This window comes from Pelobates fuscus, chromosome 5, assembly GCF_036172605.1.
Source record: "Pelobates fuscus isolate aPelFus1 chromosome 5, aPelFus1.pri, whole genome shotgun sequence".
Classification (NCBI taxonomy): Eukaryota; Metazoa; Chordata; class Amphibia; order Anura; family Pelobatidae; genus Pelobates; species Pelobates fuscus.
Genome location: NC_086321.1, coordinates 154730876 through 154748792, shown reverse-complemented (window position 1 = coordinate 154748792; position 17917 = coordinate 154730876). Strand labels below are relative to the sequence as shown.

Here is a 17917-nt window from a genome sequence, read left to right as displayed (position 1 = left end):
GACCACTTCAGTGATTTGAAATAGTCATGGTGGCAGGAGTCTGTATGCGCAGTGTTTCTGCTTGAAACCCTGCACATAAAGAGGCATTTTTAATTTTGTTCCGGTGGCTAGTTGATACAGAACTCCGGTCTGCGTAATGTCAATTATATGCATATTTTATGTCTGTCTTCAATGCGTACTGTACGCTGTCAACTGACGTAAAATTCTTTCCCTTTGCAAAGCTAGATATTCCTTCCCCCTGTCACTTAAATATACTTTTTAAAAATAACCCTAATATCGTGCACGCATATGATTTGAGCCTGCAAAATGGTCCAATCACAGGCTTCTCTATGAAGAGCCTGCGATTGAACAGCACGCATGCTGGATGATGTCAGTATGGGGCATGAAAGAGCCGTGCTGAGCGAAGCTGGATTATGTAAAATAAAATATTTTTTTTCAGTTAAAAAAAAAGATTTGGTAATCCTTTAATTCTCCACTATTCCCAATTAAGTTAATAAATCTAGTTTATATTAAAGATATAGCAGGGTTCTCCAGCTCTGGCCTACAACTCCCAGAATTCTTTGACAGCAATAGATTGCCAGAGAAATCTTGGAATTTGTAATTCAGCGACATCTGGGTGAGAAATACTGGCCATAATGCAGAAGGTTATGGCGAAGGGATAGACATTGTAGAGCAAGAAAACAAATGTTTTTCATTATGTGCTGGTTACAGTATTTTTTTATTTGTTTTTATCTATATCTTTAATCTTCAGTTATATTTGTTGTTTATATCTATTTGCCCTGATCTCACCTTATATAAAGCTCACAGCAACCTGTTTCATCTATAATTGCCTATAAGACCCTCTATTGTATCTGTTACCCTTCATGCCAGCAATCCCGGGGTATACACACCTGGTATTAACCATTCAGCCAAGCCTCAGTACAAGAGGTTTTTGGGATCAAAATATTTTTCCAAATCCACTTACTATGCAGATATGGCAGGCTTCTGGGCTAGTTTTATGGGCTCATGAGGCTGCTTTGTTTTACCCCCCCCCCCTGTCTTTTTAGGACTCTTCTGATATTCAAAGTTGTCCTGGGTACCCACAAACCTGCTCTTTTTTTTCATTAATTACATTTTTGCCATATTACTACCACAAAGTTGACATTTGAACCCATAACACACAGCAGTAAAAGCATTCGAATTTAGGTTAGTTGTGTAAGCACAGGGATTAGTTTGTTATTGTTAAGCCATTACAAAGATTAAAAAACAAATTCTTGAGATGCAAATATACATGTGAGTGTGTATATATTCCCCCAGATTTAATACTTTAAGTGAAATTACCAAAATACTTTGCCAATAGGGAACATTTGTGTAATTGTGTTCCTGGCTTTGTTTTCTATGATCCAAGGGCAGAATGCCTGCAAAGAGGTGTCTCCCCATCTCAAGCACAAGGATTGGGCTCCAATCTGGTGACAGAAGTACGTGTATATAATTGGTTTGCAAACAGGCGCAAAGAGGAGGCATTTAGACACAAACTAGCAATGGACACTTATAATGGGCAACAGAATACACCACCTTCTCTCTCGAACCATGACCTTCCACCTTCCAAGGGACATGGTAAGTGTCACCTTTTTTCTTAGGGATCTCATTATTTAAAATGTTTTAACTGTCATCGTAATTCATATTTTTACTTCTTATCTAACCAGGACTCCGATACACTCATGAATCTTCCAACGAAAGAGGAGGCGCATTGTTAAACAATCAGAGTGGAATGTCTCCCTCTGGCCTGGAGCATAGCCACAGTTTGATGAACAATGAAAGCAAGCTAATCCCATCAACAGGTGGCTCTCTTCCTCCAGTGAGCACACTAACTGCTTTGCACAGCCTAGACCATGGACAGCACACAATTGGCCAGACCCAAAACTTAATTATGGCCTCACTCCCCAGTGTAATGACGATTGGAACGGAAACAGCACTTGGCCCAGCATTCAACAATACAGGCTCCTCAACACTGGTGATTGGTAATGAAAATGAATGGGGAGGTGTAGAAAACATGTCACATGTCAAATCAGCTCTTCAAATTAGCATATCCATTTGTCTGCTCTTATAATATGCCTTGTAGATGGCTTTTTCTTTTCCTGGGAATCTTTGCTCTTATTGCCACACTTGGAATTTTACCAGAACTATACCCCCTACATCACATCGTGAAAAATAAAATGTAAATATAGTAGAATACTTCAAATACATGAAGGATTTGAATTAAAATAAAACGCATTAACATAATGGAACCCATTACAAAATGTACCAGAAAAGTTGTTAAATAACACAGGGATCCATTTTTAAACAAAATAAATAATTTAGTTAGTTAATGCACCAATTATAGTTCCCCAGTCCATTATTGGCAGGCAAGCTCAAGCAGAAATTCCAAGAAATAATGCGGTTGACTTATGTAATATCAATTACACCCATGCATATCTTAAAACAAGAATAAATCGTAATTTGTGGTTGTGGCCATACATGCATTTCCATAACATAGGAAACATGCGTGTCATACAAAAATCTGATACAGTGATTGCAGCTATGTCTCATAATCCACACTGTAGAGTGTGGAAAACATGAAAGTACTTTAAGAGTAGAAACTCAGGCAGGACTTAATTAAGTAAACAAGACCCAATGTAACTGAACTGATCATGTGTGATAGTCCTAGACATACACGTCACTGAGCAAAATAACTATAGTGAAAATCGTCTGGAATTCCAAGTTCATTTTATATTTAAGGCTTAAAAGGACTCTCCATTGCCAGGAAAACAATCCGTTTTCCTGGCACTGCAGGTCCCCTCTCCCTCCCACCTCCCAACCCCCGGTTGCTGAAGGGGTTTAAAACCCCTTCAGTCACTTACCTGAGACCACCGCTGATGTCCCTCGGCGGTGGTTTCGGGTTGCTGCCGCTCCTCCCAGTCATTATGTCGGCCGGTGGGCGAGACTGATCCTGCCCGCCCGCCGTGGAGACCTAATGCGCATGCGCGACAATGTCGCTCTAGAGCTCTCCATAGGAAAGCATTGAAAATGCTTTTCAATGCTTTCCTATGGGGAATTGAGCGACGCTGGAGGTCCTCACACAGCGTGAGGACGTCCAGCGACGCTCTAGCACAGGTTTCCTGTGCTATGGACAAGGAAGTGCCCTCTAGTGGCTGTCTAGTAGACAGCCACTAAAGGTGGAGTTAACCCTGCAAGGTAATTATTGCAGTTTATGAAAACTGCAATAATTACACTTGCAGGGTTAAAGGTAGTGGGAGTTTGCACCCAGACCACTCCAATGGGCATCAGTGGTCTGGGTGCCTGGAGTATCCCTTTAACTAGCTGAACTGGGAAACAAATCTCCAAGTCAGCTATACTTCCAGTTAAGTTACTTTGGCTTTAAAGGAACATAGGCACCACAACCACTACAGCTTAATATAGTGGTTCTGATGGCTTGAGCCTGTCTCAGCAGGTTGAGCACTGTGGATACTGCTTTTTATGAGAAAAGGAAGTGTTTACATTGCTACTTAAAACCACCCCTAGTGGTATTCTGGTCATAGAGAAGCATTAAATAGTCATTCTAACGATATAGCGTTAGCATTACATATTTGCATTCAACACAATATGTTCCTTAAGATTTAAAAAAAAATAAGTCCACTTAGGATTCCAAACAAGTCTCACTTTACTGGGTTACCCTTTAATCCCTGAATTGAATGTTGAATTCCATTACAGAGGATGCTCAGATAAAGTAAATATAGGATCAACTGAACTGAGCTGTGGCCACTGTTACAGGAACTCTAGACATAAGACTGTAGAATGTGATAAACAAGTATAAACAGGCCAGCCTGCTACCACAAATCCAGTCTAACAAGTTGCCTTTAGCATGTATCCTTCATGGCAAAATATTGTTGTTCTTAATATATCATATTCTTATATAAAGAAGGAATGTACCTAGACAGTTATCCAAAGGTGACTTTCATTACCTAAAATGTTTAAGATTTGAATTACAATTTTTTGATGAGCATAGAAATGTGTATGATTCTTATCTTCAGTCATTAAGTAGGTTTTATCAGTTGTCAAGTATTGTTTTGCTCTTGAATTTTATCATTTGTCCTGCACATGTCTCTATCCTAAAGTCATTCACATGGTGTGTCCATAGTAATGTCCAATGATAACCTTGTCTATACCTAGTTAAGCTCTGCCATTGCTGCATTGCTATAGCTGCACATTCTTCTGATTTTACCCACTGACCACCCCTGCTTTATTTACTTTGTGATTCAAGCATCGGATGCACAGTGCTCGCTTTCTGGGTTGCTTTAGTAAAATGTACATCGATCTATATTTCAGGTCTCACATCACAACCTCAGAGTGTCCCAGTCATTAACAGCGTGGGAAGCAGCTTGACAACTCTACAACCTGTCCAGTTCTCCCAGCAGCTGCACCCATCACACCAGCAGCCAATCGTGCAGCAAGTCCAGGGTCATATGGCACAGAACTCGTTTATGGCAACAATGGCTCAACTGCAGTCTCCACACGGTAAGATAATAAAGCCCCAGAACATAGGATAGGGAAGGTCAGGAATGAATATCTAGTGACACTGTAACGATTGTATTCTCATTTAATTGGTTATAGTGCCTGTAATCCTCCATCACCCTCTTCCCCTCCCCTGCTGGAGATTTGGCTAAGATAGAAATTACACTCTTCCTTCTAGCCATATCAATTCAAACCTGCAATGGGCACTTTCAGGGAATCACTGCCTCCCATTACTACTCATGCTAATGCTTCCTCATGAGTCCAAGCAGCACTCTTGCTTAGCATTAAAACATTTAATACTGAATGGAAGGCTGGTACAAGGGGACTCCAGACACTATAACCACTTCAAGGAGATGAACAAGTTACAGTTCATACAGTGTCCCTTTAAACTTAAAAAAAATTACATTTGCTATGATGCACAGTCAGCCACATGGGAAATAAAGTCCACAACAGCTGACATGCCTTTTGGTGTCTTTAACTGGAATACATCAAAGTAAAGTACATTTAAAACAAGATGCACCCCTCATTTGGGATATTGAATCTTGGGACGGGTATGCCATATCATAGATAGGTCAACTCTATAGTGTCAAGATGACACTCTTGCCAAAACTCTTATGTTACTTCCAAGCGCTGCTCATTACAGTCCTTTGCTCAGATTTAAACCCACTGCAAAGAGCTACTGTTAGTTCGTTTGGAAAGATCGAATAGAGAAGGTGGCGAGGGGGGTGGGGGAAATCAGGCTTCCATCTTATTAATTTTATTACCTTATGGCTAGGTGGGCCCCTGTCAAGGCTTTGAACTCTCCAGTAGGATAAAATGTTGGGTTGGCCTGGGATCTGGTCTCCTAGCCAGACTTGGCAATATTTTTGACTAGGCTTCCCAACACATCTAGAAGCTTGCTTTAATTGTGCTGCCCTGCTGTCTTGCACAGCATAGCAAAAGGGTGGCCATCTGACATTCCCTAAACATATGCCATCTTCTATGTCTCCTGCTCCATGTAATACCTCATTCCTCCCAGGTTTAAAGGCTTTCAACTTTAAGGGTCTGGAGGAAGTGAAAATTCAGAGCTATCAAGACCTATATGAACAAGGTACAGTTGAATTTTTGACTCTCACATGGAAAAGGAAATAAAAGTCAAAACAATGCCCTGGTTGTATCCCAGGGCAAGTAATCAAATAGTTTGAGATTGGTTTGACAACTGTACTGAGAACTAGTAGTCACTTATTTATGTGCCCCCAGAAGCTCTCTGGTCTGAGTTAGCTCATTGGCTGAGAGTGCTCAGTCGATGCTCTCAACCAATGAGCTGGCCCTGCAGTGCTTAGCTTAGGGGAGCTAATCACTTCTTGGATTGTTCATTTAATAGTTGAGAAGATGTGTCCCTGGTAGGATTGGCATGTAACTGTCTTTCTGTCTCTTTTCTCAAGCACTCTATGGCCACAAACCTGATGTTGCCCAATATGCTTCAGCTGGCTTCTTCCCACAGACTATGGTAATTACAGATACCTCAAATTTGGGAACACTTACTAGCTTGACACCCACCAAACAGGTAAATTTAAAATGGGTTTGCCGTAAATTTAAAATGGGTTTGATAATGCCCTCAGATTCTGCAGCACTGTGGCTATATAAAACACACATACATGATCTGTCCAGAAATTATCTAGCCATTGTTAATATAACGAGAATGGTTTGTGCGACATTGATGTAACCTGGCAGCCAAGGAAAGTGGAGTGGAATGCGCATGCGTGAGCAATGACGACTTCACTGTACTAGTTAGTGGGGGCGCTTGACTCCATTGAGTAAACATGCGTACTGTGTGGCCATCGAATTCAAAATTACTGAGTGAGTAGAGCAATAAATCTGCATCAGATTTTGTCTTAAGTTTGTGTTTGTATCCACGGAAATCATTTGGATGATTCAGAAGGCTTTCAGGGACAATGCATTGAGTGCAGCACAAATACAAGTGTGTCACAAACACGTCAAAGATGGTTGAGAATCTGTTGATTTATTTGGCGCCCTGAGAATTCTGGCTTTTTCAAAAACTAAACATCACCCTTGAAAGGGAAGAGATTTTAGCTCATTGATGAGATCAGGTAAATACCACAAAGACACTGATGGCGAGTCCAACAAAGGATTTTGCAACAGTGGGACGCTGGGAGAATTGTGTGAGGTCTCAAGGTGCCTACTTTGATGGGGACCATGTACAATGTTTCTTGTATCTTCAATAAATATCTCTATTTTTCATATTACATGGCTGGATATTTTACGAACAGACCTCGTGCGTGCGTGTTTTATATACAAAAACTTGTTGGTTTTTTTCTACCGCCTCAAGAACATGTCATTATTCTGATTCTGAAAATGTTATAATCTCACCAGATTTTTCCTCTACAATCTACTGCTCAGGGAGACTCTCAGGGATCACAACTACAGAGTCAGGACTCCAGCATCTTGCAACTTTCTTCCAGCCACAGACTGACCTCCAGTCCAGCCGGTAAGAAATAGGACATTGTTAAAACAGGTTGGCAAATCACTGTGTACAAAGACTCCCAATAGTTGTTACAAATAAGAGGAGTTTCATGATATCCCCGTTTTACTATAAATAAATTGGCTCAATTATTTTCCCTGAGGCAAACATGGAGAGGATGTGATAACTGTAAATCTTGTTTATGGTTGTAGTGACTTGGTATTTAAAGGAACACTATAGGCACCAAATCAACTTTAGCTCGATGAAGCAGTTTTGGTGTGTATAGATCATTCACCTGCAGTCTCACTGCTCAATTATCTGATATTTAGTAGTTAAATTACTTTGTTTATACATCCCTAGCCCCACCTTTCTGCATGTGACTTGCACAACCATCCTAAACACTTCCTGTAATTAATCATCTAATGTTTATACTTCCTTTATTGCAAATTCTATTTTATGATAATTTCTTATCTTCTGCTCTGTTAACAACCTTCTAGTCGCTGCAAAGCCTCCTGTGTGTGATAAAAGTTCACTTTACAGAGCAGGATATAAAAAAATTATAAAACAAGTTAACACCTGATTGAAAATTAAACCATTTTGTTTGTTTTCATGCAAGCCGGATGAGTCACAGCCAGCGAAGGTGTGGCTAGGCCTGCATGGACAAAAACACAAATGATTTAACTTTAAATGGTAGATAATTGAGCAGTGATACAACAGAAGCATGATGTATACACCAAATCTGCTTCATTAAGCTAAAGTTGATTTGTTGCCTATAGTGTTTCTTTAATAATACTTACTTGGTGAATCATACTCACATTTTCTGTATAACCTTTTTCGAATTTTGCATCCAGCACCGGACTGGGAATGAAAAGCATTCTATAGTTCTATACCAGCCCCATATTGCATCATACCAGCATAGTGTGCCAATATGAAAGCGGGAAAAAAAAAAAAACTAAAAAAAGAAAACTATTACTCAAACGTAAAAAGAAAGCACTTATAGGGCTTCAAAATAAACAAAAGAGCGGATTTGTTGTAAGCAGACGTACCTTTGCATATAATCAATGTTACAGTACCATTACCTTGACATATTAACTCCTTAAGGACAGCGGGCGTTCTATGCCGTCCTTAGGGAACTGGCTCTAAACGCCGGAGGGCGGCATAAAACGCCCAAACCGTCCTTTCTACTTACCCGGTCGCCGGCGATCACACGCCGGCGATCGCGGTGTGGGGACTTACGTGGGAGCCCAGGGAGTTCCCCTCCGTCCTCTTCAGCCCCCCTGGGCCATGTGATTGCGAGGACCTCACTATCACATGGAAGGCATAGCCGTCCATAGCAATGCCAGCAGGGGGAGTGCCTGTAATGACAGGTACTCCCCCTGCTGTCTGTAAATAAAATGAAATGAAGTTAAAACAGTGTAAAAATAAATAATATATACTTAGATCATATATATATGTATTACATGTGTAATATGTATTACATGTATGTAATTTTTTATCCTGAAGAAAGCCCAGAGTGGGGCTGAAACGTCGATCTTTTTTCCTTTTTAATGTATACCCAATAAACTACATTTGATTTTATATGAAGACCGGAGAGTGCAGTCATCACTACTTGGATTTGTTATATGCATCAGCCATTTGACTTTGGCACCCGGCAACACTCAAAGAAAGCGCGAGTGCAAGGAACCTTTTTTCATTTTTTATATATACACACATATACATACACTGTTTAAGTGTATTTTAATATTAATATATATATATAATTATAAATATATATTAATATCAAAATACATGTACAATGATATTGATTAAATATATATATAATTTTCATTATATATTTATATATAATATAAATATATATATATATATATGTGTATCAAAATACATGTAGAACGAAATATATATAAGTTTATACGTATATATCACTATATATACATCCCTATATATATAAATAAAAATAATTTTAAAAAATTATATATCCAAATAGTAAGGTAATGTGGCTGCACTCACGGATTTCCAATAAAAAATAACTTTTATTCCAGTTTCTTTAAAATAGATCAACGTTTCAGTCCATCTTGTGGACTTTCATAAGGATCACCACCATGGTGATCCTGATGAAAGTCCACAAGATGGACTGAAACGTTGATCTATTTTATTTTATTTTTTTAAATTCTTTATTTATTTCAAGACAGGATGAAAGATACAGCATAAACAAAACTTCCATTAGCTTTAAACAGACACATATTAACGTACTTTGAACAGTAATTGCACAGGTATGAGCAATAAGGGTAATGCCGGGTATAGTATAACATGAGTTGTCCGTACATTGAATCCGTGCAATGTGTCTGTGACCCAGTTCAAAAACACGCCACATCTGACATCTCGCCCTGAGGTTTGAGCTAAAATAAAAATGAAATAGCGTACAACTATATATACGTTTTCCAACAAGATAGGAATGACAGATTTCCAGTGGACTCCTCCCGTTCAGGAGCGGTGTATAGCCTTATAATATCTGAACCATCTCATTCCTAATCTTTGAACCCTAGTGTTGAATCTATGCTGCGAAGTCGCACGAAGTGAGTCGGAATACGAATGTAAGGTTAAATAGAAAAGTAATAGAGATAGGATAAGGAGGGGGGGAAAGATCATGAGAGAGAGAGAGAGGGAGGAGTTATGGGGGTTTGACCAGTTTGTCACTAGTGGTACGGTTACTGATTGCTGGACTACAGGGGCGTATGCCCTAGGGTAGTTCGGTGAATAAGTGTCTTCTAGGGGGATCCATGAAGTCCCCTCAGACGCTGGCACTTTCTAAATTTGGCCCGCTTGTGGCCTCTATTATGAGATAACAGGTGCATGGGGGACTAAGTCCACCCCGCCCGTCCTCATTCACTAGCTGCATTCGCCATCCAAGGGCCCCAAGTCTTTTCAAACTTCTTAAACATCCCTCTAACCGTTGCTGTTAATTTGTCCATAAGAAAGGTATCTTTCATTTTTTGTATCACCATGGGGAGCGTAGGTGTTTCCCTCTGTAACCATCCCTGAGCCAAGGCTCGCCTGGCTGCTAAGTTTATCTTATGAAGAAGGTTTTGTTCCGTTCGTGTCCAATTTTCTAGGGATCTAGCCAGTAAGAAGACCCATGGATCTATTTTGACCTCTTTGTCAAAGATATCACGCTCTAGTGCCTCTATACGCTTCCAGTATGCCTGCGCTTCTGGACATTCCCACCACATGTGAATGTAGGTGCCCTTTTGTCCACAGCCTCTCCAACATAAGTCCGTCTGAGTTTTATGCATTCGATGTAGTTTGACCGGTGTAGTGTACCATCTAAATAATGTCTTAAATGACTGTTCCTGCAAGGAGACACACACAGAGGACATTGCGGCGGCCTCCCAGATTTCCTGCCATTCTATGCCTTCCAGCTCCTCCCCTAGGTCTGCCTCCCACTGGTCTGCATATGTAATCCGTCCCCACTCCAAAGTGTGAGTGCTCAAGTGAGTGTATAGGCAGGAGATTAACCCGTTCGGAAACGTTTCCTTAAGACACATCCTCTCAAAGAACGTTGGTTGTGTTAGGGCCGCTTTCTTCACCTGCGGAGTTTGTGCATAGTCCCTTAGCTGAATATAACGAAAGTAGTCGAACGGTCTTAATATAGCCTTAGTTTTCAGTTCCTCAAACGTTACTATAGAGCCATTTTCGAATAGATGTCCTAGTCTCTGCAATCCTGTAATCTCTATACCTCTAAAGTCCCTAGCTGCCAGTCTGGGGGGGAACGCTTTGTTTCGCAGAAATGGAGTCATCGAGGATGGGGAGGAAGTCAGGCCATATTTCATAGCAATCTCATCCCATATCTTAAGTGAGTGCAATATAGCTGGACATGTCGTCTGAACCGTCGGTCTATGTTCTTTAGGGACCCAGATCAGGAATTGGGGTAAATCTGCCCCCGTAAGGGAGGTTTCCAGATCTACCCACCTTCTCTCCTCCGGGGGAGAGTGCCAGAACGCTATCTGGGCTAGTTGCGCTGCAATGTAATAATAGTACATATTCGGGAGTCCCAGGCCCCCTCTATTCTTTGCCCTAAAAAGCACGTTTCGGGAAACTCTAGGTCTTTTGTTCTGCCAGACAAATTTGCCTATAGCCTGTTGAAGTGACCCTAACTAAGATTTAGTCATGCGGACCGGGAGGGCCTGAAATAGAAAAAGTATTCTAGGAAGAATATTCATTTTGACGGAGTGGATCCGCCCGATCCATGAGATAGGTTTGTCCAGCCATCGCTCCATATCACTCATTAAATTACGGATCAGTGGGGCGTAATTATGTTGGTATAATTGAGTTGGGTCGGCCGTCAGTCGAATGCCTAAATATTTGATGGAGTCCTGAGCTATATGTATGTGGTAGGTCGATCCTATGTAGGTTGCGTCAGCATCAGTCATGCCTATGGGAAGCGCGCTAGATTTGTCCAGGTTTACTTTGTAACCAGCTATATCGCTATAGGTCTGTAATATGTTTGTCAATGCCACCATCGAGTCTTTAGGGTCCGTTATTGTTAGGAGTACGTCGTCTGCAAATCCGGAGACCACGTATCGCTGTCCGCCCACTGTAACTCCCTTAACACCCGGGGAAGCGCGGTGTGTAGCAAGGGTTCCAGAGATAAAGCGTATAGTAAGGGTGATAGGAGGCAGCCCTGTCTAGTACCGTTGCTCAAGTGAAACGGGGTGACCTTCGCGCCCGAAATCCGTATTCGCGCTTTCACGTTAGTGTACATGGCCCGGATTGCGGTGATGAATTGGGCTGGTATACCAAAGTAAAAACAAAACAATGAGTAAGCGCTAAATAATACAATATGGCAGCAACCCTAAAGGGAGTCCCTCAAAGAACCCTTAGAGATAACACAAAGAAGACAAATACAAGGTAAGGGCTGCGCCTGGTAAAAAGTTAAATAGAATCGTCCAGATAAAATAAAAAAAAATAAAAAGAGAAAGTCTTATCTCACAACGTCTGATAAAAACGTGTAATATGGTGGTGTTCAATCCGGAACACTTATCCTTATAGGATTCTTCCTTGTGTCTTCAGCTCGTATATGAAAAACAAAGGAATATATAGGAAGCCAGATAGTGTAGTATGTTAGGTAATAAATGGGATAAAAATTTTGAAATCTCGAATGCAAACTCACATTTGGAGGAGCTAGAACCCGCTCTGGTATAGCAAGCGTACAGCGATTTTGATCCTCGCTTATGGGATATGGAGTAGATAATCTTCGCCTGTGGTATGTATCCTCGATCCGAAATAAGATGGTCACTCGGGTAGAGAGAAACAACCAATAGTGCACACTGAGTAAAAACTTTGAATAAAATAATAAGGTAAAATGGATACTCACAAGATAGGAGCAGGTCACCTGCTCCTATTTAATAGCGCTGGTGGTATAATCCCCACCTAGGATTGCTTGGAGTCCGATGAATAAAATGCCAGGTAAAAAAGTGGATAAGTTTATATAAAAAGATAAATTGTACAATTAAAAGTAACAAAATATACTTTAATATTAAAATACACAAATATTATAACCATAAACGCGTTTCGCCAATACGGCGTTATCAATATGGGGAAAGAACCTGATACCTAGCAAGAAAATCATTATATAGCAAACATAATGCTTTGAAATTGGCGCCAAAAAATGGATAGCCAATCACATCAAAAGATAGAATTAATAAAATAAAAGCAACATTAAAACACATAAATTACAATATTGTAAAATAAAGATGTATAATGGAAACTTGAATATATATACATTGGTAAAAAACGAGCAATATTGGAGTAAAAATAAATAAATAAGAGAATAAAAGCGCGGTCATGTGACCGGCAAATAAGTCCTAAAGCATGCTGGGGGATGTAGTACGACGCCGGCGGGCACTGCGCAGCCGCCGGCGTCTATATGACCACGTGGGTTGGGGGAGGCGCGGTCACAATCACGTCAGCTCGCATGAAATGTGCGGCTGACGTGTGAGGGGAAGACGGCGGCTCGCACAGAGCTGCGGCCGTCGTCTAGGAGTGGGTGACGCGGCGGCTAGCAACCGTCGTCAAGGGAACAGAGATACAAACGAAGTTGGCGCGCACGAAGCTGCGGCCGGCTTATATCTAAAAGGAAAAAAGTTTTAAAGTGTAAAAATGGAATGAATGAAATAGGGTATGATATTGAATATACATCATGCCTGATCCACTGCATCAGTATGATCAGGCATGATTACAAGGGAAAGCATACAGACATAGACAACAGTCAGAATAAAAACTGATAATGGTATAACAAGAAAAGTATAAAAAAAAAAAATAACAATAAAATATCACAATAAAATATTTTTAAATGTACAATAAAAGATAAAAATACTCACAATAAGAAATAAACATAAAATAATACCAGAAAGATAAAAATTAAACATTATAAAAAATTATAAAAAATTGAACAGATCAAAGTCAACATTAAGACCTTGAGGGGCAAGGGTTTGAAGTAAATAGACCCACTCCATTTCTTTTCTACCTAGAATATTTTTAATATTTCCGCCCCTCCACGGAACCACACATTTTTTTATTCTAATACATTTTAACATTTTTGGATCTTTGTTATGCATAATGAAATGTTTGGATACTGAATGATTCAGGTATCCATTTTTTATGTTTCTGCAATGTTCACTTAAACGTGTTTTCAAGCACCTTGTGGTCATTCCAACATATTGGAGGCCACAGGGGCATTCAAGCAGATATATAACATTTTTCGTAGAGCAATTAATAAAATCGTTGATTTTATAAACCTTGTTTGTCGTTTTTGATGTGAATTCAGTAACTTTATGGGGGACATTGGGGTCAGTAGTTCTGCAAACTATGCACATTTTGCACTTACAAAAGCCTTTGATTTGTGGAAAAAAAGATACAAAGGGGGTCTTTTTAGTTTCTCTAGTATAGTTCTTAGTTAAAATCGACTTAAAATTTTGAGCTCCCCTGAATATAATATTTGGACGTTCCGGTATAATTTTATGAAGAGTTTCATCTTGTTTTAAAAGGTGCCAGTGCTTTCTTATAACCTTTTTTATGGCATTGCTTTTATTGTTAAAATTAAAAATGATTGGTAAAGGCATTGCTATATCTGTAGTTTTGGGTTTATATTTTAGTAGTTCATTTCTATCTTTTTTTTGGATATCTTTAATAGTATTTTCAAGTTCTATTTTAGAATAATTTTTCTCAATGAATTTATCTTTTAAGAAATCGGCTTGTACATTAAAATCTGTTATTTCTGAACAATTTCTTCTAAGTCTAAGTATTTTACTTTTTGGGGCGCTGTCTAGCCAGGGTTGATAGTGACAACTACTTTTATCTATAGCAGTGTTTGCACAGACTTTTTAAAAAAAAGTCTTTGTATGTAGTTTCCCATTTGTTATAAAAATATTAAGGTCTAAAAAGTTAATTTGTTGTCTGCTATATTCATACGTAAGATTAATACCTCTGTTATTTGTATTTAAATTAGTAATAAAAGAATTAAGATCGTCTTCAGTACCATCCCAAATAAAAAAAAGGTCATCAATATATCTGAAAAAGGAGACTAGGTTTGCTCTCCAAGCATGATCGCTAAAAATGGCTTCTGACTCCCAATCGGCCATAAATAAGTTTGCATAGCTGGGAGCAAACCTAGTCCCAATAGCAGTCCCTCTTTTTTGAAGATAAAATGAGTTTAAAAACCAAAAATAGTTATTTTTTAAAATAATATTAATGCCTTCTAAAATAAATTCAATTTGTTTACCAGCGATTCTACCTTCCTTGGTTAAGATGTTCTTTACAGCCTGACATCCTATATCGTGAGGTATGATTGTGTACAGAGACTGAACATAGCATGTCACTAATATAAAACTAGGTTTCCATGTAAAATTATTTAGAAAATTTAAAAGGGCCATGGAATCTTGAAGATAGGATCTCATGAGTCTGACTGAAGGTTGTAAAAGAATGTCAATATATTGTGACACATTGCATAAAAGAGAGCCTATGCCAGAGACAATGGGTCTCCCTGGAGGGGAGGTTTCATTTTTGTGAATTTTTGGGAGGAAGTAAATAACAGGTGTTACGGGAAATTGATTGTTTAGAAACTTAAACCCACCACACTGCACTAGCCCAAACACCACACCCCTCACGTTCAAAAAAAAGGATTTTAAATTTAGAGTAAGAAGAAGTGGCAGACGGGAGCAAAAGAGACAGACTAGAAAGATAACAACTCCCCAAATTAGTACTAGTGCTGGCATTTTTAACCTTTCTCAGAAAATTCTATCTAGTGCACATATAGCAGTTTTAACTAAAGGTCTTAAGTTTGCCCCCACTAATACTTTTAAATCATTTGAAGCTTTTATAGATGTAAATAAATTTGTCCGAAAAGCTACGCTCAAAAGATTTTTTATGGAAAAAAATGTAGAAAGCCCTACGCAAAATTCAGTTTTAACCCCGCTTATATCTTCTGACAACCAAAGTGTAATCAACACTTCTTTAAGAGAAAAATCTACCTTTTATCCTGCCCATTTTAAATCCGCCCCTCTTACTATGTTCGAGAAATTAGTGACAAAAGACTTAGAAAAAATCAAGAAAAACAAATATGACCCTCACAATCTCACACATTTAGAGAAATTGGCACTTAAAGAACTTCAAAATGATGAAAGTATTGTGATAAAACCTGCTGATAAGGGCGGAGGGATAGTCATTCAATCAACACAGATGTATATAAATGAGGCATACAGACAACTAAATGACACAAATGTGTATGAGAAACTTTTATCTGATCCTATCAAACAAATCCAAAATAGTTTTCTACAATTTTTAAATAATGGCGTAATTTTAGGTATTTTAAATAAACATGAATTTAAGTTTCTAAACAATCAATTTCCCGTAACACCTGTTATTTACTTCCTCCCAAAAATTCACAAAAATGAAATCTCTGGCATAGGCTCTCTTTTATGCAATTTGTCACAATATATTGACATTCTTTTACAACCTTCAGTCAGACTCATGAGATCCTATCTTCAAGATTCCATGGCCCTTTTAAATTTTCTAAATAATTTTACATGGAAACCTAGTTTTATATTAGTGACATGCGATGTTCAGTCTCTGTACACAATCATACCTCACGATATAGGATGTCAGGCTGTAAAGAACATCTTAACCAAGGAAGGTAGAATCGCTGGTAAACAAATTGAATTTATTTTAGAAGGCATTAATATTATTTTAAAAAATAACTATTTTTGGTTTTTAAACTCATTTTATCTTCAAAAAAGAGGGACTGCTATGGGGACTAGGTTTGCTCCCAGCTATGCAAACTTATTTATGGCCGATTGGGAGTCAGAAGCCATTTTTAGCGATCATGCTTGGAGAGCAAACCTAGTCTCCTTTTTCAGATATATTGATGACCTTTTTTTATTTGGGATGGTACTGAAGACGATCTTAATTCTTTTATTACTAATTTAAATACAAATAACAGAGGTATTAATCTTACGTATGAATATAGCAGACAACAAATTAACTTTTTAGACCTTAATATTTTTATAACAAATGGGAAACTACATACAAAGACTTTTTTAAAAAAAGTCTGTGCAAACACTGCTATAGATAAAAGTAGTTGTCACTATCAACCCTGGCTAGACAGCGCCCCAAAAAGTAAAATACTTAGACTTAGAAGAAATTGTTCAGAAATAACAGATTTTAATGTACAAGCCGATTTCTTAAAAGATAAATTCATTGAGAAAAATTATTCTAAAATAGAACTTGAAAATACTATTAAAGATATCCAAAAAAAAGATAGAAATGAACTACTAAAATATAAACCCAAAACTACAGATATAGCAATGCCTTTACCAATCATTTTTAATTTTAACAATAAAAGCAATGCCATAAAAAAGGTTATAAGAAAGCACTGGCACCTTTTAAAACAAGATGAAACTCTTCATAAAATTATACCGGAACGTCCAAATATTATATTCAGGGGAGCTCAAAATTTCAAGTCGATTTTAACTAAGAACTATACTAGAGAAACTAAAAAGACCCCCTTTGTATCTTTTTTTCCACAAATCAAAGGCTTTTGTAAGTGCAAAATGTGCATAGTTTGCAGAACTACTGACCCCAATGTCCCCCATAAAGTTACTGAATTCACATCAAAAACGACAAACAAGGTTTATAAAATCAACGATTTTATTAATTGCTCTACGAAAAATGTTATATATCTGCTTGAATGCCCCTGTGGCCTCCAATATGTTGGAATGACCACAAGGTGCTTGAAAACACGTTTAAGTGAACATTGCAGAAACATAAAAAATGGATACCTGAATCATTCAGTATCCAAACATTTCATTATGCATAACAAAGATCCAAAAATGTTAAAATGTATTAGAATAAAAAAATGTGTGGTTCCGTGGAGGGGCGGAAATATTAAAAATATTCTAGGTAGAAAAGAAATGGAGTGGGTCTATTTACTTCAAACCCTTGCCCCTCAAGGTCTTAATGTTGACTTTGATCTGTTCAATTTTTTATAATTTTTTATAATGTTTAATTTTTATCTTTCTGGTATTATTTTATGTTTATTTCTTATTGTGAGTATTTTTATCTTTTATTGTACATTTAAAAATATTTTATTGTGATATTTTATTGTTATTTTTTTTTTATACTTTTCTTGTTATACCATTATCAGTTTTTATTCTGACTGTTGTCTATGTCTGTATGCTTTCACTTGTAATCATGCCTGATCATACTGATGCAGTGGATCAGGCATGATGTATATTCAATATCATACCCTATTTCATTCATTCCATTTTTACACTTTAAAACTTTTTTCCTTTTAGATATAAGCCGGCCGCAGCTTCGTGCGCGCCAACTTCGTTTGTATCTCTGTTCCCTTGACGACGGTTGCTAGCCGCCGCG

At 38.3% G+C, this 17917-nt stretch overlaps 1 protein-coding gene across 5 annotated transcripts in view; it reads left to right on the top strand.

Annotated features, from left to right (window-relative positions):
- The window catches only part of HNF1A (HNF1 homeobox A), a 43016-nt gene that overhangs the window by 17908 nt on the left and 7191 nt on the right, over positions 1-17917 (top strand). The window contains exons 4-9 of one of the 5 annotated variants that reach the window (XM_063454566.1): positions 1388-1596; positions 1686-2000; positions 4345-4533; positions 5549-5620; positions 5955-6019; positions 6931-7018. In XM_063454566.1, coding sequence (XP_063310636.1) covers positions 1388-1596; positions 1686-2000; positions 4345-4533; positions 5549-5620; positions 5955-6019; positions 6931-7018 — 938 coding nt within the window. Of the gene's footprint in view, positions 1-1387; positions 1597-1685; positions 2001-4344; positions 4534-5548; positions 5621-5954; positions 6077-6903; positions 7019-17917 lie in introns of all 5 variants that reach the window. The other 4 variants (XM_063454564.1, XM_063454563.1, XM_063454562.1 and 1 more) reach the window with 4 other exon arrangements.